General features: G+C 30.8%; 5 protein-coding genes and 2 long non-coding RNA genes across 12 annotated transcripts in view; 4 read left to right on the top strand and 3 right to left on the bottom strand.

Moving 5' to 3' along the window:
• The first annotated feature begins 135 nt into the window (after window positions 1-135).
• On the top strand, window positions 136-3,820 carry Rha (rha). The gene is made up of 6 exons (XM_074239217.1): window positions 136-251; window positions 320-598; window positions 710-857; window positions 1,104-1,980; window positions 2,060-3,414; window positions 3,493-3,820. The coding sequence occupies exons 2-6, from the start codon at window positions 547-549 to the stop codon at window positions 3,818-3,820; spliced, it is 2,760 nt and encodes a 919-aa protein (XP_074095318.1). The 5' UTR covers window positions 136-251; window positions 320-546.
• LOC141524988 (myogenesis-regulating glycosidase-like) lies at window positions 3,804-6,586 on the bottom strand. Its single transcript, XM_074239218.1, has 6 exons — window positions 6,427-6,586; window positions 6,075-6,233; window positions 5,088-6,014; window positions 4,427-4,953; window positions 4,195-4,351; window positions 3,804-4,077 (listed from the first exon to the last, which is right to left on the bottom strand). Exons 1-6 carry the CDS (start codon window positions 6,434-6,436, stop codon window positions 3,890-3,892), a joined length of 1,968 nt encoding a protein of 655 aa, XP_074095319.1. The 5' UTR covers window positions 6,437-6,586; the 3' UTR covers window positions 3,804-3,889.
• A 463-nt stretch (window positions 6,587-7,049) lies between these two features.
• Window positions 7,050-9,900, top strand: LOC141524994 (uncharacterized). The gene is made up of 5 exons (XM_074239234.1): window positions 7,050-7,649; window positions 7,768-7,887; window positions 7,988-8,074; window positions 8,489-8,627; window positions 9,762-9,900. Exons 1-5 carry the CDS (start codon window positions 7,571-7,573, stop codon window positions 9,781-9,783), a joined length of 447 nt encoding a protein of 148 aa, XP_074095335.1. The 5' UTR covers window positions 7,050-7,570; the 3' UTR covers window positions 9,784-9,900.
• Window positions 8,549-11,082, bottom strand: LOC141524993 (fibroblast growth factor 1). Its single transcript, XM_074239233.1, has 4 exons — window positions 10,886-11,082; window positions 10,302-10,489; window positions 9,976-10,079; window positions 8,549-9,904 (listed from the first exon to the last, which is right to left on the bottom strand). The coding sequence occupies exons 1-4, from the start codon at window positions 11,080-11,082 to the stop codon at window positions 9,716-9,718; spliced, it is 678 nt and encodes a 225-aa protein (XP_074095334.1). The 3' UTR covers window positions 8,549-9,715.
• Window positions 10,103-11,565, top strand: LOC141524998 (uncharacterized). Of its 2 annotated transcripts, XR_012478779.1 has the most exons (5): window positions 10,103-10,213; window positions 10,287-10,523; window positions 10,653-10,763; window positions 10,898-11,128; window positions 11,430-11,565. It is a non-coding gene; the product is annotated as an uncharacterized LOC141524998 (long non-coding RNA). The 2 variants fall into 2 exon arrangements; XR_012478778.1 differs by lacking the exon at window positions 10,103-10,213 and having other exon boundaries at window positions 10,502-10,763.
• Window positions 11,566-12,936: 1,371 nt separating this feature from the next.
• Window positions 12,937-24,979, bottom strand: part of Smash (smallish) — a 69,067-nt gene continuing 57,024 nt past the window's right edge. For all 4 annotated transcript variants that reach the window (XM_074239204.1, XM_074239203.1, XM_074239206.1 and 1 more), the window contains 11 exons: window positions 17,789-18,142; window positions 16,924-17,151; window positions 16,438-16,793; window positions 15,309-15,714; window positions 15,171-15,224; window positions 14,749-15,059; window positions 14,019-14,262; window positions 13,678-13,889; window positions 13,407-13,585; window positions 13,123-13,287; window positions 12,937-13,035 (listed from right to left, as the gene is read on the bottom strand). In XM_074239204.1, the coding sequence (XP_074095305.1) occupies window positions 13,013-13,035; window positions 13,123-13,287; window positions 13,407-13,585; window positions 13,678-13,889; window positions 14,019-14,262; window positions 14,749-15,059; window positions 15,171-15,224; window positions 15,309-15,714; window positions 16,438-16,793; window positions 16,924-17,151; window positions 17,789-18,142 (2,532 nt within the window). In that variant the 3' untranslated portion in view covers window positions 12,937-13,012. The remainder of the gene's footprint in view (window positions 13,036-13,122; window positions 13,288-13,406; window positions 13,586-13,677; window positions 13,890-14,018; window positions 14,263-14,748; window positions 15,060-15,170; window positions 15,225-15,308; window positions 15,715-16,437; window positions 16,794-16,923; window positions 17,152-17,788; window positions 18,143-24,979) is intronic.
• LOC141524997 (uncharacterized) lies at window positions 18,150-23,462 on the top strand. 2 transcript variants are annotated; one of them, XR_012478777.1, is made up of 4 exons: window positions 18,150-20,595; window positions 20,831-21,718; window positions 21,841-22,017; window positions 22,449-23,462. It is a non-coding gene; the product is annotated as an uncharacterized LOC141524997 (long non-coding RNA). The 2 variants fall into 2 exon arrangements; XR_012478776.1 differs by having other exon boundaries at window positions 18,153-21,718.

Raw genomic sequence — 24,979 nt, 5'->3', positions numbered from 1 at the left:
ATTGGGTGAGAGATTTGTTACGACTCCGGCAGGGTTGCCAAATTCATCTCACGATTTTACAGTCTTATCTTACTTTTTAATTGACTAGTCAACCAGCCAATCCTACTATTTTAACTTTCATAGAAATCACCTGATTAAATGCATTAAATGTCGCTCCAGAGGGCGCCCAAAAACAGCGACAGCTGTTTTTTGTTAAGTATTCGCCTTTACACGGCGGGTGGATTTTATTTTTAAAAATATTTATTTTCCAAGTAAGACACTTTTATTTATTTTTTATTGGCAATAATTTTGGATATTAACTTGGTAATTTTTATTTTAGATTAATTTTGACAGTTCCAAGCCGAGTTACAACTGAAAGTATTTAGACGAAAAATGACAACAATAAATAAATGAAGTTAGTTACCGGGTACGACGTTTCCATGACAGCGAACTAGTTGACATTTATTATTTATTTGACATACGAACTTCTATGTAGAGATATTTGGTTGTTACTGTTTTATTTAATATTTTTATTTTTATTTATTTATTTTTACGTGATGTGTTACGATGGATCAGCTAACTGGACCCGAGGTACAGGTTGTACTGAATTTGAAAGAAGGTATTTATTTCTTTTTATTGGTAACCGTAACCTCTGTTTTTAAATGGCGGGAAATTGATATTGTTTACGTAAAATTATTTTTATCAAGCTGATTGTTGATTTTGTTTTTAGGAAGAGGCTTTGACAAAATTAATAATCCAACATGTATAGTAGCTACTTTGAATGGCTTGTCATTGGAGACTGATTTCATTGATCCTGAGCCATGTCCTCAGTACATGATAAATCTAGTTTGGGAGGCAAACAAAAGTACTTTAAGAAAGTAAGTTTATAATTTTTAATAATACTGAAGTTAGCAGTCAGCTGTTAATTTTAAAAATTTTTTTAATAAATTAATTACAATTAAAAAATACTTCTAAAAATTTTCACTTGTCATTTTTATTAATTTTTACATGTGAAACTTTTTAATTTAATTTTTTTTTGCAATAATTTATTTGTTAAAAAAATTCTTAAAATTATTAAATGACTGCTAAATTAATTTTCATTTATTTACTTGCTTTTTTTGTAGGATGCGCTCAGCCCAAGATCCTCTAAAAATTGAATTTTTTGAGTACCGAGAAAATGGAACAAAAGACAAACTAGGATATTTTTTATTAAGCCTAAGAACAGCACAAATACTTCCTAGAGGATATGAGGGTGGTATAAAGACAACATGGCTTAAATTAATGGGCGCAAGAAGTGACATAAAAGCCGATAAGCCCGAATTTTTGTTGTCATTAACAATAGGTGAACGGGAGTCAATATCAATAGGCAATGACTCTGAGAAAAAAGACGAACAAATTCTGCCAACTCCTTATCTTATTAGTGAAGAGCGTCTGATACAGCTGGGTTCTATAAATGAATGTCGTGATATATTTACTTTTAGTATAATTACCGAAACAGTTGCCAATTTGAATTGTCTGAAAGACAAGCCCTTCAAAGCTGATACCGACAAGTCTTTTACACTTTGGTATCACGTATTTGAGACGCAAATCCAATCCAAGCCATTTGTAAATAGTCAACAGTCGTTTTCGTTAGAAGAAAAAATAGTTATTCGGATAAGAAGCTCGTTGAGAGTATTTAAAAATTATTTGCAATATAAACCTTATTTGCTGATGTTGCTGAAGCATCGTGAAAGTGTCTTAGGTCAATCGGAAGTAGATCTGAGGTCTCTGGTACCTACTGATAACATTGAAGAATTTTTAAGAAACTCTGACAATGGATGTACCGTGTTGTATGAGCATTGTTTGTTAAAAAATTTAGAAAATAAGGATGAAACTTTTAGTGTTGAAGATAAACCGATTGTTAATATTCAATTGAAGTTGCAATATTTAGGATCTAAATCAACAAGCTCACAAAATTATTTGACTGAAGTTTATAAAAGAGCTTATTTTTCTGATCACACGGTAAATACTTGTTTATATTATCAAGTAATATTAATATTAATATGTATAATTAAAAAATAATTAATTTTTATTATTCTAGGTACAAAAACCATCAGATATCGAGTGTCATCGATATCCTGCTGGTGATTATCACAAATGCGCGTGTGAAATCCATAATATAAACAGCTGCACCAATAAAGTGGATCGTTATCCCTCAGCTGATTTAGCTCAGAGACGACTTGAGCATACATATATGTGCAATAAAAAAGATAGTGGGAAAAATGTCAGCGCATATCATTGTTATTGCTTACATATCATGTTGAACAGTATTAAATTGAGATCTGGAATGTCTATTGATAATATTGAGTTTCGTTTTCATCATCCTAAAGCCGAGATAATGTCAACAGTTTATCCCAAAATGCCAGCAATATCGGGTGATGAATTACGATTGCAAGATATCGGATGTAAATTACACTTTATATCTGCCTCCGAAGAAATACGCCATTTATTATTATCATTTCCGCCTAAAGTTAGTGTCTGTGATGGAAATAAGCCGGAAAAAATTTGTATTGGCCAATCGGTACTGGATGTCTGCCGGTTATTCGACAATCAAGTGGCATTAGATTGCCAATACGAAGCGCCTCTGTTTGACAATGGCTTGAATGAAATAGGGTTTATTAATGTCGCGATGTACTTGGAGGATCACGGCCCCTATTATCAAACGAACAAGCGATCAAGAGACGAAAATTTGGGACCACCGATTCTCGATGACAGTCTTGCGTATAAAATTGTCGACGAGCTGGAAAGTTGGAAGGTACGACAGCAGGAAATATTTAAATTGGAGCTGAAGCGCAAGGAGGAACGTCATTTAAATCGTTTGAGCGAAGAGTGGCAAAAGCACAGAGAATCGCTGGAAGCTCAATTAAATGAGAGTGTCGAGCAATGTAAAACATTGGCGAATAAATTAACTTCAGTTTCTGACGACTTACGCGCGCGTAAACTCCAAAGCTTAGAGAAAGAGGCGCGACTAATTAAAGCTAATGAGGAATTGAAGCGGGCGTATGATAAAAAGCTTCAGGAATTTAATAATAACTCACAAAAGGTGCTACAGGATTTAAAATTAAAGCTCACACAATTAGAAAACCAGAAACAAAGTTTACTAGTGCAACTTGAATTGATAAAGGCTGAGAATGCTAAACTTGAAGTTATCATAGAGAAACAAAATGAAGAACTCAGTGCTTGTAAAAAGAGTCCAATGATGCAGGATCAAACAGAAAACTTGTTGCAGGATATCAAAGACCTTGAGCGTAAGTTGAATAGCGCACAAAAAAGCAAATCATTTTTCAAAGAACTATGGGGCAAAGCTGTTAGAGAAATTCACAAGATGAAGATGGAGCACCGACAAGCTATTGAAGTACAAATTAAAAATAATAAAGAGGAGTTGAAAAATATTAAGTATGTACAGTTAATTACTGGTACTTGAAAAAAAGATTTTTAATGATAATTATTTTTTATGATAATTTTTTGTTTTAGTTTGGAAGAAATACTTCACGCAGACTCGGCAGCTTTGAACAACGACAAAATACTGCTGGAACAAATTCAAAAAGAAATTGACGTTATAAGACCAAAACGTTCTTATACTCTACTCAGTCCCGAAAAATCGTTTCTACCTACATTTAATTCGAAGCTGCAGACCAATTTAAACAAGAGCCATTCGGCTCTTTCGACAGCGCACAATGAACAACTGCGAAAGCTCATCGATGAACGGGATGCCTTACTTAAAACTAAAAGTTATACTATTGACGATGACATTATAGTTAAGCTCAATACAGAAATAAGATCTCTTCTTGTCAATAGCTAAATTATATTTTTTTATAATTATATTTAAATAAAATGAATTTAAAAAATTTTTATTTCCGATTTTTGCTATCTAAGCTGATTTTGTGAAGTACGGTAGAACGTCAATTGGCGCCGGGTAGTCTTTGATCCACATTGGTCCTCTGTATGTTCGGTTGTTATTTCCGTCTTTCCAATTTCCTTTAGGTAGGTAAATATCACGGACTATCGTATTTTCTGTGATTACTGGGGCTACAAGAAATTCTTCTCCCAGTAAGTATTCTATTAAACAAAAGTTTAATTATTTTTTTTTTACATGAAATTAAAATTTTTAATTAAATCTTGAAAAATTTTCTAATAAATACTTAATTTTTAATAAATTAAATAAATTCTAATTACCATCATTGATTTTGTGAGCTTCTTGATTATCAGGATCAACCCACCATATGGGAGGATTTACTGGGGCTCCAGTTTTGACAGCAGCTTGCATAGCTTTTACAATACTCGGTGTTATTTTAGCATGCAAGTCTGTAAACTTTCTGGAGATGTTGATTGTCTGAAAACATATTTATTAATTAAACCAATATTTAAATAACAAAAAAAATATTTTAAAATAAATAAATTAAATTACTTTCGCATCATAGTCCCAAGGTACGAAAGAATACTGCAGTGAAGGCATAAAGATATTGCACTGAAGCCACCTGATGAACAATTCTTTCGAGGGAAGTACTGTGCCATTCAACATTCCATTCAAGTATCCATTACCACCAATCATGTCAGGAAGTACCATTCCGTACCCAGCCATGTTCATTTGAAAGAGAGTAGTTATCAATGTCGGCAATCCATTGTTCCAAGTCCATCGAGAGTCTTTGTCGATCATACGAATGAAAATAGGAAGATCTTGGGTTGCCCAGGCAACTCGAGCTTCGATAACTCTGTCAAAATTTGCAGCCAATGCATTGATATACTTTTTCGTGAACATAGCAGGATTTAGATCAATTGGGCCGGTCAAGTTTGCAATCTGTGGTAACCAGGTACCTTCACCGGCATCGAATTTAAAGCTGTCAATTCCGAGTTTCTGCAATGCTTTTAATCTTGCGACCCACCAAGTAACGGCTTTTGGATTTGTAAAGTCGATCGTTGACGCTCCGTTGTTTGCTGAAGATTAATAATATATCTAATCACAAATCATTATCAAAAGTTTCTTTATATACTTATTATTTATTATTACACTAAATACGGACTTATTACTATTAATATTATTTATAAGTACTATTATTAAAAATACTTACTACTTTGCCACCAATCCATCAGAACATTTCCACTCTGATTTTTAACAAAGTATCCATTTTTCAAAGCTTCCGAGTAAGCTGGGTTACAATTTTTGTTAATGAACGGATGGATCCACAAAGTCACTCGGAATCCTTTTTTTTTCAGCGACTGGGTCAATCGCGTAACGTTGGGAAATTTAACAGAGTTAAAGACTGCCGAGCCGTAACAGGTTTCCCAGTTGTCGTCAATTTCAAGCTGACTATTGTTGAACTTGTTTTTCAGAATCTCATCAGCAAAAGCAGTCACAACCTTCTCACTGACGTTGACTTTGTAGCGGGCCCAGGTGGACCAAATGGGGTGTTGGATCATTCTTACATCCGGATATCCCGAAGGTCTTCCAAGATGACGAGTCACCACGGATTCATGAGCCAGTCTCGAATTGTTTTGCCAAGCAATCTCATATGTCAGCGTCGGTGAGGTATTCTCAAAGTAAGGCGCCTTGTTTTGGGCAATGAAGCACAAGTACTTGTTCTTAATGTTGTTTTGGTCAATAAAGAGCGGAACGTAGTTGAAAACTCTGACAGAAAATCCTCTGCTCGACAGCCAGTATCTCTCCGCGATACCCATATTGGTTGGATGGCTTGGAATATATGGCTCTTCTTCAAAGTACTTGTGCTGCACCGGCCAATGCTGGTATCTGTGCTGCGGACCTCCAATCCATTGAGTGTCATCTCTCAGAGAAATGCAATCTGTTAAGCGGCCCCTGGGTGTTGGCAAGAAACGACTGATGGTTACAAACTCCTGGGTCGGCACCACGTTGATTTTAGTGTGTGTTTTATTTCCGCTGGAAATGCATGTTGAAAACTGGGCGCATTCTTTTAAGCTCAGTGATTTGCTTGATAGTGTTGGTTCGTCAACATACATCTCGATGCGCATTTGAGAACCATCTGCGAAAATTTTTTATATTAATTATATTAATTACAGTAATTTATCAATAACTTAATTACCATTCTTGGTAGAATTAAGCACAACTTGGTTGTTTTTAATACTGATTTCAAATATTGCATTCTTTGATCTAGCGACTACTCGGGTGAGAGTATCCGCTGCATTATAAACTTCTTGGGAAGCAATTGCACTACCCATCACCAGTAAAAGTATCACTTTGGCTGAAATCAAATAACTAGATATGAAAATAAATGTAACAGACATCTGAAGATTTTGAAAAATATAATTGCAATTTTTTTTTAATATTTTTTTGGTTCTAATTTAATTAATAAAAAAAAATTTTTAAATGTCTGCTGAGTTAAGGATCAAAACTATATTAATTTTATTGTTAATATTAATTGTTATTTATCTTACCACAAGTCATCGTTCAATTGTATCATCAATGATCGATTGACTAACCGCCGGCAGACGTAACACTTGGTTTTATAGCAATGTAATATAACAAATGTACATGATTATCTCTTGTCTTAATCAAGAGTTGTGATTTCCCACTGTCAAGAAAATTGCTATCTGGTTTCCTGCAAAAATTATTATACCTAATTATAAAATTATTGTGATTTAATTTGTGGTGGAGATTTTTAAAAATAATAAAAAATGGTGGTACTGAAATTGAGAGACATCTGACAATTTTTAGAAATTTTTTAACTAATAAACTATGGATGACATTCAAGTTAACTGTCACTTGACAATTTTATAATTTTATTTAACAAAAAGATTTGCTCTATAAAATTATTTTTAAAAAATTGCATTTTTAATTTATTAAAATTTCTGTACGTCAATTTTTTTTGACATAATTTATTTAATAAATAAATTCTTAAAACTATCAAATATCTGCTAAATTAATTTTAATCATAATATTGGTTACATCACCGGACAATCAACTTTAAAAAATATATTATGTCTATTTATTACAAACAACTTACTATCAGAAATTAAATTGAAGATAATCTTGTTGATAAGTATTACAATAAACATTTTAGTTTAATAAATATGAGTTAAGCAAGTTATTGTTAATGAAGTGTAAGGTATTTGTATCTGTAAAATTTTAACAAAAAATGTCAACGGAATTTGGAAAAATAGTTTCAGATAAACGAAGAATTTTTAAAAAAGTTCACGTGGCGCCCTCGTGAGCGAAGAAGCTAAACAGATGGCGATGACAGAGAAACATGACCGATGCGTCATATTAGTTCTCAATCTGAGTATTTTTTAATTTTCTCGACAATCATTTATCATTTAATCGATTAGTTTTTAAAAATTCACGATAGTTGCATTGATAATCTCATTTTTCGTGATAATTAAATACCTAAGCAATAAAATAATAAGAAGAAAAAGTTAAAAAATAAATAGAAAGTGAAATAAAAAAAGTAAAGCCTTCCAATCGATAAACTTGTCATCATACCTCGCAGACGAGCAGACGAGCATTGTGCGTACGCTTTTTTTTTTATTGTTCGTTAATTATTTATCAGTTTCCTTACAATAAACTTGGGTGAGAAGAAAAATGTCTGCGTCAATGATTTCAAACGCCAAGCTCCAAGATGACATGAGCAGCATCCCACTTGCTGATGACGACCCACAAGGTAAACAACATTACCATACACTTGCTGTCATTTTCATGACCTAGATTAATATATTCCATACACACATTGTATTATTTAAGTAATTTATTAATTTTTTATTTATTAACATTGTTTGCAGTAATTATTCCTGAAGAAGACGTTCCGGATAACGAAACGCACATGTCAGATCCATTTGGTAGAGGACACAGTATGGATTCAATTCCATCAACGTTTACCAATGGCAGCTGTAGTCCAAACAGTAAATATTTATTATTATGGTCTAATTATTGATTTTTTACTTTTTATTTTTATCTTGACATTTTACTTATTTTATTTTTTATAATTATTTATAATTTTAGGTTTAGATCCCGATGTTAGTCCTGATGAACAAGAAGAAAAAGCAAGATTAATAGCTCAAGTTCTTGAACTCCAAAATACATTAGATGGTAATTGAATTTATTTATTTATTTATTTAAACGCCACTCGACAATTATTTTTTTATTTATTTAATGCCAAACGGCAATATTCATACAAATATAGAATAAACAGTATTAAATTCATTTAAATAAATTTAATCAAGGAAGATTACATTACATGATGATGAAGGGAGCAGAAAAAGATAAATTTTAAGTTGTAACAAATAATTGTAGGAACTGGGTGGGGAAGAGCAGATAGTAAAAGATAAATTATGGTATTTATCTTTAAAAAAAAAAAAAAAAAAATTATTCAACATAGTTACTATTGTCACCAGAAATATCATTTCAAAATCGGTCTCACAAGGGTATTAAATAATAATTTAGTTTTAAATTTAATAACAATTGCAAATTTTATGTAATAATAAAAGAAATTTTTACTTACAGATTTGTCACAGAGGGTAGACAGTGTTAAAGAAGAAAATTTAAAATTAAGAAGTGAAAATCAAGTATTGGGACAGTATATTGAAAATTTAATGTCTGCATCGAGTGTATTTCAATCTACTAGTCCCAAGACTAAAAAGAAGTAAGATTTCATTTTATAAATGAGTTTTAAATGGTAGATAATAATAATAATTATAAAAATAAAAATTATAATTATATTATTTATCGAATACTGGTTAAACTAGTCGGCCATGATTTTTATAATGCAATAACGATGAATATTTTTTTTTAATCAAATTATCTTATTTTTTAATAATCGGATAGTAGAAAGATAAGCACTCGAGTATTGGTTATATAAGTTTTATTGGTTTTAATAATTGATTTATTTTTATTGTATTTAAAAAAAAAAAGAAAGAAATTTGTCTTTGAGCTCGACCAATCTAACGCTTGATCACCAAAGAATAAAATTGCAATTAAATGTTTTCCACATTTTTTACTGCCAAGTGTGCTTGAGAGCTTAATACGTATTTTATTACGAGCTAGTAATCAATTGAAGTATTTGAAAATTGTAATTAATAATTAGCTATTATTTATGCTTGTTTTTTAAAAAAATTTTCTTTTATTTATTTTTAGTAATGTAAGAAAATAAATATTTATAATTATAAATAAAAAAAAAAATTGAACGGAGATTAAATCTCCGAGCACGAGCTTTGCTTAAGGTACTTCAATTGAAAGAATGTACTGCTGTGTAATTGGTGTACAGAAATGGACAAAAAAAGGAACAAAGTTATATTAGATAAATATGTTTATGAAATAATTCTTATACATAGAAAGTACTATCTAAATATATATAATAATAACTAAAATTTATTAGATTAATAAACTAATAAAAAAAAAAAAAAATAATTATTATTAAAAATAACTGTTACGTTCGCGTGTTTTCTTTGCCGCTATTGATGTGACACGCAATCAGTAATTATTTTTTATTTAATATGATAACAATGTAAAAGATAAACTTGTCAAAATGTTTAATAATGCTCATGGGCACAAAGTGACTGCACAATTCCAAAAAATAAATAAAAAAAAAAAGTAACTGAAAAACTATAACTATTATTCCACTGTTAAACATCACGTTTTAAAATAAATCTCTTTAATTCAATTTTGAATTAATTAAATCAATTAATATTGTATATAAATGTATTTCATTTATTTATTTATTTTTTTTTTTTATTAATTGTACCCAATTACGGTAAACTGAATGGCTCTTTGTCCCCAGGCTGTTTTCGGGCCTGATTTAGGATGTCCATTCTTCTTAACTCCAATCCACCATCCTTCAGCGGAGTATTTAAGTGACCTGAAGGCCTCGTAAGACCCAATACTCCATTGTTCCCACTCGGTATTATCTTTATTTTCTTTCAACTGCAAAATAAACTCTAAATTATTTTCAATTTAGCTCTTAGCTCTATTATTTATTTATATAAATAAATTACCTCTCCATAAAGGTGGCCTTTTTTGTTGAACGCTAAATAATGCCCAGTTTCTGGATTTTGTATCCGTATTACTCCAAATGATACCGACGTAATACTGAACAATGCTGTGCAAATAAATTTATTATTAGAAATTTAATAAATAATTTATAAATTGTGAAAGTATTAATGTTTAAAACTTAGACGAAAATAATTAAAAAAAAAAAAATTTCAATTAATTGTTGAATTAAAATTATTAAATGTAAGTATAAATGTCAATAATTTTAATCATTAAAATTCAATATAAAAATTAATAACTATTTTATTTTCAACAGATAAAAATCCAGTACCAATTTGATCATTAATGTTATTTTGTCCTCGAACAAATCCCGCGGGAGAGACCGTGAGATGGTACCCAGTGCGACAGAATAATTTAATTAGCCGACATCTATAAGCTGGATTTTGAATAGAATTACGGGGATCCCAGAGTATGCAAGCCGATGATTTATCCTCTTGATTGGTTTTATAGACTGGCATTCTATGAACAAGAGTAACTTAATTATTTTATTAAGGTCAGCGATGCGTTTTCCGTTACATAAAACTCTAGAATTAAAAGTTAAATTACACACTGTTATTATTATTTTTTATAATTTAAAATCTAACATGTAAATTGACTAACACACACACATATATGCTTGCAGATGCATCAATTGGTTCTGACCTGTAGATTTCACTCGGGCAGTCATTAATTGCAATTACTAGATTACGCGTGACTTATCCACGAGTCATAGGTCAATTATTATTTAAAATTGGTACGTGCGTTAGAGAAAATTCACTGGTAAATTATTTAATAATCTAATTTCATCTACCGATGTACAAACCATAAATATAGTATGTACATTGCAGATCTATATACATATATATAAATACAAACCCGTTTTCAAAGGTCACCGTTGTGGTTGGATGCCTGGTAGTGCTGCGTTTATTCCTTGGTTGATTTAGAGAATTCTCGTTATCTATTTCATCTTTATCGGTGTCGTAACTGTCATCAGTAGCACTGTCATCAATATCACTGGACTCTTCGTCGCATGTTGGGGCTTCTTTATTTTCTTGGATCCACCGCAAACTCATTTTTTTTAATAATAAAATTTACTCAACAAAACTGGAAGAATAAAACGTAAGTAAAAATAAAAAATACACAATTTTATTTTACTTTAAAAAATAAAATATATAAAATTAATAATGATAAAACAATGAACAAGGATTAGCGGTAGTTTACGCTCTGCTGATCTGTTCGAAATTTACTGTGTATATTACACTGTGAGAAATAACGTTATTATCCACATTGCATTGCATTGTATTGTATTTTATTATTATTATTATTATATTCTACCATACTAAATTATATTTTTTTGAAATCTTTAAAAAATGTATTTTTACTTAAAAAATAATAAACACATGCGAATTGACGCAACAAGATTCACGATGAAGGAGAGACTGAGTAAATGTAGAATAAACCATCGACGATGGACCGACACCCACACTCTGGACATGTGAAACGTTCTGCACCGTTTAACACTATGTACGATGCTCTGTACTACAAGCGTAACTCTATTAATAGCACTATCTGGAAAAAATTAAAATTCTATGATCTATTTAAATGACATCATTGATCAATTGATCGTAAGACTTTTTTATGTTTGATGCCCAGTTTATTTGAGTTTGACCTGTTATTGAAAAGTCTTTTAAGAACTGAAGATTGTAAGAAGAAAAGTAAACTAGGTGTGAAGATAAAAATAATGTTATATTAATATTTAGTCACCTTGTCTTAAATGTAAGCAATGATCGATCCTTTATTCTTTGATAAAACACTGGGAAGATTCTCAAGTAGACTATTTTTAGTCCCCTTTGGTAGATGAGTTTCCTAAAAATATTTCAGATGATTATAAGTGTCGCTATGTAACGGAAATTTGAATTACTGAATCAATTTACCAGCTATTAAGTCTCCCTGTAATTCTGGTGTACCTGCAATCGAGGGATTTTTAAATTTATTGAAAATGAATGTGATTACTAAAGTGCATTTTATTGGATAAAATAAAATACCCATTAATAATAAAATAGCCGTTTATGTTTGAATTTTTTTTTTTAATTATAATGAACATTTATTTTAAAAGATAATATGAATTACATTTTTCAATAACATAAAACTATATTATATTATACAATATTTCACAGTACGTGATGATGATTCTTAAAGGAATTACTGACGCTAGTAATTTATTATAGTACTTTTTTTTTTTTTTTATTTTATAAATTGAAATTGTAGATTATCTGTACTCCGTTTCGCTGAACGGTTCAGAAGAGATATTACATATTTTCCATTGTAATTTTATTTCTTTTACATTTATAATTAATAAGAGGTTTATTTAAATGCATATGTAGATGTATTTATATGTTTATAACAAATTTAAAAGGGAAACAATAATAAACTTTTTTTTTTTTTTTTTTTGAGAGAAAAAGAAATTATAATAAAATAATATAAATGAACAAAAAAATAAAATATATATTTATATTAATTGAGGTTTATAAAAGCCCAATTAATTTTTAAAAAGCTGTACGAGATGGCTTAGCTCGAACACAGTACACAGTACGTAGTATAGGCTTCTTAATTTCATAAATATTACACATCCTATAATACAATAATTTACACAACACACATTATTAAAACAAGATGTTGATATAATTAATATCTTCCACTACTTGCCATTTATAATTATTTCAATATTTTTTTAATTAAATTAACGCTAGTGCTTAAAATTTAATTACATAAATACACACTTGTATGTACACGTGACAGCTAAGGAGATTTATTTTTATTTGTATTTTTAAATACCCATATGATACGATGCTTGATGTTGATATATGGCTATTTTTAAATTAACATTTTAACTACTTTAAACTCTTAGACTCCTCGTGGCACACTCGTTTTTTTTTTATTTTTATTTTTATTTACACAGACGTATCAGAGTAATGGCAAATATTTCATTGGATTAAAATATTTTTACACGCAACTGAACTTGACGCCTGAAATAAAACAAAAAAAAAATAAATAAATAAAATTTATTTAAATAAAATAATTAAATGAAAATAAATAGAAAAATTAATAACTACCGTCGTCGCTCGAGTAGCAATTATGACAATGAAGTTTATGATTACGAACGCGTACGTCCGTCCCCATAAGCCCGTCACCGAGACGCACGTGACACACACAACATTTGAAGCACTCCATGTGATAGAATAGCCGCAAGCTTTCTATAATCATCGCAGCTCCTCGTCCTAATAAAAATAATAAATAGCATGTCAATAAAATTTTATTCCTCTTACTTGTTAGTTGTCAGCAATAAACAACAATTTTATGTAATAAAATCTAATATCCATTTAATAATATATAATACCTAATTCATCGCCGCAGTGGGAACATTTTTTCTTTCCACTGACACTCAGCAATTTTTCCTGCGAGTTCGCGCTCGATGTTCCGGGTGATTGATGTGCTTTCTGATGCATCATAGCGAGATGGGCTGACGGCTGGTGATGCGCTTGGGGCAAGTGTTCCTGGCTAACGCTGTGATCGATCCTTAAGAGAAAATATTTTTACTTATTTTAAAATTATCCTTCATTGTAAATTATTTTCCTGATGAAATAATAAGTAAATAAATGAATAAATACCTTCGTCTTAGAGGCAAAGGTCTCTCTTGTGCTCTATTTTGTATTCTCTGAGTAAGCGTTTGAATTATAGAATCCGGTAATGGTTTCCCTTCAGATTTATAAGAAGTTGTTGAAGCAGTGTAAGATACGGAAGTTCCAGTCACGTGTTGCTGCGGTTTTCTTTGTGGGGGTGAGCGTTGGTTTTTCTCATTAATTCTTCTCTGTTCAGCCTCCTAATAATAAATATACACAGTAATAAAAATAAGTAACTAGTAAAACTCTTTTATAATTGCTAATTGCACAACTATTGAATTTATTAAAATTTAAATTTTAATAAAAATAAAATTAAAATTAAAACTCACTTGAATAAGCCAATGTTGGTAATTTAAATCTTGACTAATAACTCGCGGGCCGTCGCTCTTCCTCCGCTGGACCCACTGGTCGTTTTTAACAATACGAGTCCTGGGTACTGCACTCAGCGCATTGAGAGTCTGCTTGGTCATCTGCTGACCAGCGTGAGTTGATAGTGCGGTTGCGGAGGCACTGTGACGAATTGTAGCATCCACCTGCTGCGGAATCGAATCTGCTGATGGAATCCTACTGTTTCTGCGCATTTGATAAATAGCAATCGTTAATTAAAGTTGTTAGCACTAGGTGTTGTATAAGCAAGAATGGAAGCTGGCTAAATTAACCGCAGTGACTTTTCCTGGCTCTTTATCCCTCGGTAATGTCATCGTCGAGTACTTGTTGATGTCGTCTAGTTATGCAAGTCACTTGTAAAACCGAATGGATGAAATGACCGGAAATTAAACGCGAATACATATAGCACGGGTGCAATACTACGGCTTCCTGATACACTCCGCTGGAGGAGAACATTCTACGCTAAATAGGGAAATGTCAGGAATAAAATTCGATTGTTTCCCGTGAAATTCTATTACTATTATTAACATTTACATTTATACTTATACTTCTGCTTCCATTCCCACTGCTTTTATCATTATTATTGTTATTATTATAATTTTTCTCATTATTATTATTATTATTATTATTATTATTATTATTATTATTATTATTATTATTATTGCCTGTTACCTGATAGTCATATCCCGTTGCCGTTGATCGATTAATCTCAACGGCTTGGCCGGTGGAATAGGCGGAGGTGCCGGACGTCTACGTTGATTTTCTTGAAGCTGCAAATTAGGCATCGAGGACCGGTAATTAGTCATATCGATGTTCTGATAGGTAGCGTGGACAATATTCCCAGTGTAATTAACGTTTTGCAACGACTGCCACTGCTCAGCGAGTTGCTGCTGTTTTTGCTCTCGATAAACTATGCTTGCGCGCTGACGTTTCAACGCCTCCTGCTCCAACTGCAAAAGTTCTCGCTCAACACGCAGAACTTCCTGTACATACAATAATTTTATTTTATATACACGATTAATTATTAATTAGATGTTTTTTCATTTATTTTTAATTAAATTCCATTAAATACAATTGTTGGAAACGTTACTTACCCCAGACGCGTACTCGTCATCGTGATCACACATTACTGCATTCACTACCGTGTGCTGTAGACAATAAATTATTTATAAATAAAAAAACATGTTACAATGTCGAAGATTATTATAAAAATATTAATTAATAATAAATACCTCTGGTTCACGAATTTTACGATCGATAGCCCTCAAGTGCATTTCGTCTTGCCGGCGAATTTCATTTCTTCGCTCCTGATCGTAAATATCCTCGTGTAATTTCAGCCGCTCGACGTCAAACCTCAACTTCTCCTGTTCCCTGAACTCGATCTCCTCCTCGCGGATAACTTCCGACTGCATCACAATTATTTCCTGCTGTTGCTGTTGATGATGGTGAAGATGTTGTAGTTGTTGTTGATTTCGCAAGAGATCTTCCTCCTGCATGCGTGGCTGGATCTCCTCGGTCTTACGCAGTGGCTCGTCTTGACGGTGCAACGCCACTGACTCCTGGGCTCGTTCACGCTCCAGCTGCATCTTCTCCTCCTCGAGTTCTCGCAGTTTATGCGCGAGTTTTTCGCCAATGTCGCTGTGTGCCCCCAAAATATTTTCACACATTTCGTTCTTCTTTGTTTTATTTTTGTATTTTTTTTTTCTCAAACGCTATTTACATGCTTTTTTATCCATAAATTATTCATCCATATATACTTATATTCAGATTTACAGCTACCCAAAAATAGTAAGAAAAAAATGATTATGAAAATAGCAAACAAAAAAAAAAAATAAATTACACATTTAAAAAATATTAATTTTTTTTAACATTTTTTTTATTCATTATAATTATCAACATTTTTAAACCATTTATAATTTTTTTAATAATTATTACACAGTAGCTATTTTCAGTGACATTTCTATCTTCACTATCACAGAAAAAAAAATATTCCAATAAGAGCTAATAATAACAATAATAAAAGGCACTAAAGCTACGAAAATAATTATTGCAAAGACTTAATATTTTTTGTTCGTTTATTAATACTAACGAAATAGATATATTCTAAAAAAAAAGTCCAGAGTTGATCTACAATTTGAGAGAAGAGCCGTCCGGGCTAGAGGCTAAAGTCAGAGCACCCAAACCAATACTGCAAGAGATACGCGCAAATATATTATATTTATATTTAAGAAAAAAAGAAGAAAGAGTAAGTACAGAAAATTATTATGAACAAAAAGAAGATAATAGTTATTAAATTGAATAATAATAATAATAATAATTTAAGAAGTAAAATGTCCACCGTGGGAGTTAATAATATTCTACCTGTTCTGCTCACGATCGTTGCCGTAACGCCACTGCTCTTCCTTCTCGAGCATTTCAAAGATTTCACGTTCTTTCTTGGTAATCTCGTCTTCTTCCGAGGAAGTGACACTCGCACCGAAGGGTTCACTACTCTGACGACTGTGCTGCGACATGTCTGGACTCACTGCTTGCTTGGTCCAATCCTCGGCGTGCCCGAGCCCCACACCCGAGTCTCGATCGTGGATAGAGTCCTGCTCATAGTTGCTGTCGGTGTCGTAAGAACGCCGGTTCATTTGCTCAATGCGTCTCTCTTCAGCCAGTAACGCGGTCATGTCTAGCGGTTTTGGTACTTCCAGGTGGAGCTCATCGTCACCCACCTGTCGATTAACAATAATACATCAGTTATTGTATCACACTCTCATTCTCACAATGTATTATTTATTTAGTTCGCTGTTTCACAATAATCATGTCGATTTATAAATTTAAAAATACATAAATTATTTATACCCCTTCGAGTCCCAAGAAATCGGATCGACGTGTACGTAACTCCTTTTTAATGCGACGCGTTGAGTTTAATCGCTTTAAAGGCTCGGTTGGTTGATTTTCATCGTCGCTATAATCTATTGGTGGTGGAGGTGGTTTTTCCTTTGGTGGTTCTACACTGCTTGGAGGCCCCAGAGGAAAAGGTGATATTATTTCTATTTTTTCATCGTTTGATAAATTCAGTTGATATATCTGCAAGAAGAAGTACAAAATTAATATTCTAGATATTTATTTAAATTAATTTTTTAAAATATAAAAAACAACAATATTTTTTATTTAGAGATTAAAAAAAATTTTTTTTAAAGATTACGTCAAGTAAAAATTATTTAATCTAATTTTTTTTTTTCAAGTTATTAAGTAACTTTATTGATTTGATTTAATTTTTTTAAGTCGGTAATCTTTGATCTTCAATATTTGATCGTAAATTATCTAATAATACAATAATCAATCCAATTATTAAAAATAGACATATTACTATCACTCAATAAGAATTTCACTGTAATCAGTAGCCTTGAAGATAGTAGTATACTTTCATGACCAACAATTTAGTTTAGTGATTAATGTTATAAAATTAAACTACTACAAGAGCTCAAGGCCAAATTGAATATTTCTTCTTTAAAATAATTTTTTACAGATCATAAAAAAAATTACACATTCTCTTCAAAGCATACATCGGAAGAATTTCCACCAAGATTGCGTGTTAAGCATCAATTTCTTAAACAATAAAACACATCAACATATAAATTCATTCACATTATGTATTTCTTCTTAGGCAATTAATAAACTTCTTAATATTTAAACATGAGAGGATATAAAATAATAAACTTACAGATTTGGATAAAGACATAGATGGATCAATAAACTCCATGGTGAGTGGAGAAACAACAGGTGGTTTATCGTAGTCGGAGATGTTTGATTCTGTCTCGTATGACAACGGTGTTGAAGAAGCCACTGACTCTGACTGTGAGTCTTGATAAATCTCCTGGTCGACTACAATAACAGGAGAAGCGGCGTTGGTTACTGCCTCAATGTTAGGACAAGTAAGAGGCAACTCTGCGCTCTGGTTGCCGCTAGTCAGAGGTTCACTCGCTCGAGCCTCTTCTTCGTGCTCGACTGACTTTGTTGACTTGCATTGCAGCTCGGTTTCCTCATCGGAACTACTATCGTCGATAACAATTGATTCCTGCAGACATTTATTTACGTTAATTCATGTAATTTTTATAATAGTAATAATAATAATAATAAAATTATGTAATCGAGCGAGGTCGCCGAAGGCGACCGAAGCTCGATTATAATTATATTGATGATTTCGTTCGAAGAGATCACTAGGTAGTACCGTCTTTGTACGCATATTCACATCACAAAGTTCAACTGTAAAAACAAATATAAAGCGTTTCCCAGGTAACCGACTTATTTATCCTCATTACAGTTTAGCTAAAGCTTTATTTGAAGAGATCACTGGGAGGGTGAAAGATGGGTGGGAGTGATCTCTTCGAACGAAATCATCAATATAATTATAATCGAGCTTCGGTCGCCTTCGGCGACCTCGCTCGATTACATAATTATATTTCAAATTTCGTTCTCGAGATCACTAGGTAGATGTTCAGAGCTGTAGCATGTAAGTAAAATATTAAATAAGGAACAGTAAAGTTCAATTAAAAGAAAATAAAAATTTTTTTTTTTTTATTAGTAATAATGAACAATTAAATTAATCATAACAAATTGAAATTGTGAAAAGGTGTATTTTTTTTTTTTTTTTAAATTAAGTAAAACAAATGGTTAGATAATAAGTAATCTTAAGACAATATTGATGACGCAAACGTGGTCTTATTGTTAATTATAGGTCTGTTATAAAATTTTTCAAAGACTTTTGATTTATTAGACCATCCTGCAAGACTTTTAATAATATTTATATCAACTCCTTTGCTTAAGGCAGTTGAAGTAGACGCATGTCTAAGACTGTGAGAAGTATAGTTTTCACCAACTTCACACTCAGTTAAAAAGGATCTTATCCATCTACTGATTGTATCTTTTGATGCTTTTTTATAAGGTTTTTTAATTGTTAGAAAAAGACAGTCATTGTTATTTATAATAGTAGATGTGACAGTTAGGTAATGTTGTAATGTCGAAGCTACGCATAAGTTAATATTACTAAATTTTGGGATAATCAGAAGGGGCTGAAATGCACCCTGTCGAGAGGATTTAATCCTATCAGGGATTTCAATTTCATAGCCATCATTTCTTTTATGAATATTAGATCTTTTAATTAAAGAAATCGTTTGGACCCGATGTGCAGAAACTATTGCAAGTAAAACAACTAATTTTTTTGTTAATTGGTGTAAATTAAGATTATTAAGTGGGTTTAGATTTTCTAATTTTTCGAGAACAGGATCTAAACTATAAATCCTATCATATTTGGGTCTAGTAGATTGAATATTATAAGCACCTTTCAATAGTCTCGATATTAAAAAATTTTTTCCTAAATCTTTATCACATATTAATGATAAAGGAGAGCGGATAGTATTTAAAGAACTATACTTAGAACTCCATTATTAAATTTTGATGTTAAATATTCTACAACCTTTTCTTCATTTGGGTTAAAAATGTCAATATTTTCAGATATACAGTAAGATGTCCAATCTCTTATTGGTTTGGAGTATTGTTTAAGTGTTGTAGCAGAAATAGATTTCACCAAAATGTTAACAGAGTCATTACTTAAACCTTTTCTTAGAAATGCCTGTTGGATAGTCGAGCTGCCATCAGGGATAGTTTCGAGGCTAAACGATGTTGAATTGTTCTACAAGGAGAAAGAAGAAGATTAGCATCTGGTTGGAAAATAATTGGTTTTGATTCTAGTAAAGATAACCATAAAGGGTACCATGGCTGACCACTCCAATTTGGAACTACTAAAATCCCACAAACCTGATCTGTTAAATGATGCTAAAAGTTCTAAATAATTAATATGATAGGATTTTTCTCTCGAGTTCCAGTGTCCATAAGCTATTTGTCCATGACAAGAAGCTCCCCAGCCTGTTGATGATGCATCCGAGTAAATAGTTATTTTAAAGTTGGAATTTCTAATAGGGCATTTTGATATAAATATATTATTAGACCACCAATCGAATTCTTTAATTAAATGAGAAGAAATAGGCATATTTTGATCATAATCATTGTTAGAATTATTAAGAGCTAAGTAACGCTGTTGTTCGAATGCTTTTGAATGAACCCAACCATAGTTAACAGCTGGACAAGCTGCCGTAATATTACCAACAAATTGAGAAAACTCTCTAATTGTACAAAAGGAGAGATTTTTAAATTTTAAAATTAAATCATAAATATTGGATCTTTTTTCGTCTGTTAGAGCAATTGTCATTTGATGTGAATCAAATAAAAAACCTAGAAATTTACATAATGTAGATGGGATGAGATTACTCTTAGACTTATTTATTATAAATCCTAATGACTCTAAAAAATTTTTTGAAATGTTTATATTTTTTTGACATGATTCAAATGAGTCACCTACCATCCACCAATCATCAAGATAAACTACTGATGACAACTGTAAGCTTCTTAAATGACTAATAATAGGCTTACAAACTTTTGTAAAAATCCATGGGGCTGTACTCAATCCAAAAGGTAAACAAATAAATTCATAGAGATGATTATTAAAAAAGAATCTTAAATATTTCCAATATTCATTATGTACTGGAATCATAAAATAAGCATCTTGTAGGTCAAAATTGGCCATGAAACAATCTCTAGATATTAATTTTAAAATTGTTCGATAATCTTCCATTTTAAAATGAGAAGTCTATGAATTTATTTAATTTTTTCAGGTTAAGAATAAATCTCATTTTTTTATTTTTTTTAGGAACAAGAAAAATGCTAGATAAAAATTCGCCATCTTCCTCATAACACTCCTGAATAGCCCCCATAGTCAAAAGATCATCCACTTCTTTCTGAATAAGGACATGATCTTCTACTGAAAGATGACTATTAAGAGGTTTTTACGACTGAGTTGGAGCAGAAACGAATGGAATTTTATATCCAGAAATAGTTTCAATGATTAAAGGGTCAGCTGTGATTTTGGACCATTCATGTATGAAGTATTTCAGGCGACCAGCGACAGGACTCACCTTTACTTTTTGTTCTGAGTCTGGTTTTGTAGAGCAAGAGGGGGTTGGTTATCTGAGCGGGATCGAGTCGTCGAATGATCGTTCTTGAAGGCATTTGATTTCCTCATGAATGAAGAACGATTGTAGCCCGTCTGGTTGGAGCGTGGAGCAGACGGGCTCTTCCAGTTTAAATAAGTTTTCGATTTTGAAAATTCCTTTTTAGAATTCTGATTTTTAATAGAAAGACCAGTTTTTTCTATTACGACAGCAGACTTGATTTTTTTAGCTAAGTTTTCACCAAACAAGAATTGGTCTGTGGGTGAATCTTCCAATATAGATTTTCTTTTTTCATCTACACAAGGGTATAATTGAGCACGTCTTGATTTAGTCAATTGAAACATTAGCTCACACATCATCGAGCTGGAATCGCAAAGAAGTTGTAAAAGGTCTTGTTTATCTAAAGGCTCTTCTTCTTTGTCATTGAAGATCTGACAAATAGCTGTGCCAAGAGCAACTAAACTTTTTCCACATAAATCTTGGTGATTAGCCAAGTATTTATCACGCGATTTGGACGTCTTATTAAGTAACGGAAGCATCTCCGGGTTGAGAATCGGAGCAACGAGAGGACAATTACCTTTGTTAGGGTATTTGTTATCCATTTTCGACTTATCTTCCTTGTTCATGCCCGATGAGAGGATCTCTTTCCAGCATGATACAAGTTCCGGATGAAAATTGAAACTTTTGTCCTTCAAGGATCTTTGTTCAGAACCCAACATTTGAAGGACAGGTTCACTGAGGGTAGAAGCTTCAGGAGCCTTTGAATCTTGCAGCCCGACTGATGCCTTGGGATCATTATTAAGGGAAGGATCAATTTCCGGTTCCAAGTCAATGTCACTTTTAGAAGTGTCGTCATCACTTGAGTCTGCAAGACCATAAGATCTAGGTTAAGAGAAGCTATCAAGTAGAAACAATAAATAATTTCTCTTGACGCAAAGAGTAAAAATAATTTTTAAATAAATTCTAACTCTGTATTTTAACTCTAACCCAGTCGACAAAAAAAAGGTACAACAAAATTAAAAATTTAATTTTGGTTGCCCAAATAGAAAATAAAATAATAATAAATAATTATTCACCCTCAGAAACATTGTCAGGTTGATTTTTATTTTCTAAATTGAAAAGCTCTTGGTAGAGTTTCAATTTCTTTTGAAGTAACTCTAAATCAGAGTTATTAAAAGCTTGACGTTTGTTACTCATTTTTAAATTAGATAAAAACTAATTTTTTTTTTTTTTTTTTATAAATAGTCAACTGAATAAATTATTTTAAATAAAATAATTAAATTAATTAGATGTTTAAATGTGATGTTCACTTTACAGCGCACAAAAAACGTAATGAGGATAAATAAGTCGGTTACCTGGGAAACGCTTTATATTTGTTTTTACAGTTGAACTTTGTGATGTGAATATGCGTACAAAGACGGTACTACCTAGTGATCTAGAGAACGAAATTTGAAATATAATTTATAACTACAGTGATAATAATAATAAAAATGCATAAAATTTTTTTAAAATGAAAAAAGAAGAAATATAACTGCAATTTAAAATTTAAATATATATTTTTATAAATATGATCTTCATTAATTTAAATTAAATTAATCTAATAATAATAATAATAATAATAATAATAATAATAATAATAATAATAATAAGATTACCCAGTTCTTATGAATTATTATTGCACGTTAAAAATTTCGCAACGCTACATTCTATGCAAATTTATCGACGCAATCACGGGAAATATTCAGGCCCTTCACCTAGGTCGCGAATCATCAACAATAATAACAATAACAGTAATAATACAGTATATAAAAAAAAAAAATAAGGATAATAAAATACTCCGCCGAATTCCCCTGAAGTAAATTTGCATTGAATTTAAAATTATTATTCACTGGGTATAAACTTGATGCATACAGTGGCAATGAAAATTTATCAGACAATTTCATGCTCAATAATTTATTTATAAATGTTTTAAGTTTTAAAAACAAAGTACCAGGAAATAGTGCAATAAAAGAATGTTAGTACTGCAATAAACGAGTGTATAAAGCTGTTAAGGGATTAGCAAATAAAGATAAGCTCTGTAAATACCAAACCCATTACGTCTATATAGTAAAATAAGTAACATAGAAAAAGTAAAAAATAATAATCATTGTAGGTATGTCTTATTACACAAAGTGATGTCATCTGTTAAAAATATTTTCGAAAATGTCTCTATTACACAAGATAAAATTGTATTATTGGCATAAAAAAATAATAAAAAACATTCAGAGGCAAAAATTAAATAGTATAGTTTTAAAATAAAAATTAAAAGGAGCTGGAATAAATGGACAAACTACTTACAATGGAATCTTACCTCAGTCATATCAAGTTAGATGTTTCTTGCCATTTTATCTTTAATTAACAATATTAATATTTAACTACTGATAGTTTACAGCTGCGCTATGACACATTGTTTACTGAAACTCGTTATCGAGTTTAATAATTAAATGACCGATTCCCAACCTCTGTATCTCAGCTCAACTATTTGCGTCAACTCTTTTTTTAAAACTACTTTTTTTTATAATTTTTATAGTTTTTTTTTTTTTTTAACCATGATCTAGTAATTAATGACGATGACAATTAAGTAAACCAGATTATTTTATTGAAATTAGCCTCGATAATAAATCAAATGAAAATAAGTATGTTATCATATTAAATATAACTGATAAAAATAATACATCCTGAATTTTATTTTTATTATAATTATAATAATTAATTACCTCGGACATTTAAAAATAAATTAATTAATAATAAATAAAATAATCATCCTGTTTACTTAAATGTTTCGGGTCTATAATTGATAGCAAAAACAAAACGATTAATTGTCGGTATAGATAATTGTATATTTAATGACATTCTTCTTAAATTTTTCTACATTCCTGGCACTAATAATTTACGTACAATAATTATTATTAATTTTAATCATAATTATAATAAAATATTCAGTAAGTATATCGAACAAATAAATACTACAAATATCTAATTTAAATAAATTGATAACAAGATAATTATCACAATGAACTTACTAAGTGATTACATTATTTTATTCTTCTTTTACCTTCAGAAGAATTTATCGCGAATTATAATAATAATAATAATAATAATAATAATAATAATAACAATATTCATAATAATAAATAATATATTCCCATCTTAATCTCTCGGTACTCACGCACATAAGACACTACAGTGGTGATCTAGCAACTACAAACGTGACTATCAGTACAATCACGTCGCATGTATGTATAATTATTATTACTCGTTATGTTGTATTCCTCTATTTACATTACCGATGATAAAGACGCGGTTAATTGCCAGAGTACTGGAGACTATCTATATGCCAGGTTTTGCCTCCAAGACTCTTATTTTTAACTTTTTATCTATTTTTTTTATATGTAAATATAAATGTAAGGCCTTTTTTACCTACCACATAGATAACAACTCTGTTAATTTTAATAAACTAACAATTATTATTGCCGTTAATAAAATTATTATTATTGTAATATATACATTAGGGTGGAATGAAAAAAAAATTTTTTTTTTACTCAAAATATTTTGAAATAAATAATTAATTTAATTTTTTGGTTTTAAGATAACATTTTTGCCATTTTTCTAGAAACTGCAGAGTATCTGTTTTGAAGAAAATTAAAAGTTATAAATGGAAAAAAAATTTTTTTTCTTTTAAAAATTTTGTTTTTTTTTAAAGCTACAAACTCTATCCCAAAAAAAATTTTTTTTTGCTCCACCCTAATATACATAAATGTATTAGGATGCTATTTAAAAAATATTAATTTCTTTCTAATACAAGTCTT

This window comes from Cotesia typhae, unplaced genomic scaffold (genome assembly GCF_013202065.1).
Source record: "Cotesia typhae breed Kobodo isofemale line unplaced genomic scaffold, CoteBio_Ctyphae contig_23, whole genome shotgun sequence".
In the NCBI taxonomy this organism is placed as follows: Eukaryota; Metazoa; Arthropoda; class Insecta; order Hymenoptera; family Braconidae; genus Cotesia; species Cotesia typhae.
The sequence above is the reverse complement of the archived record's forward strand: the minus strand, read 5'-3'. Positions and strand labels throughout refer to the sequence as shown.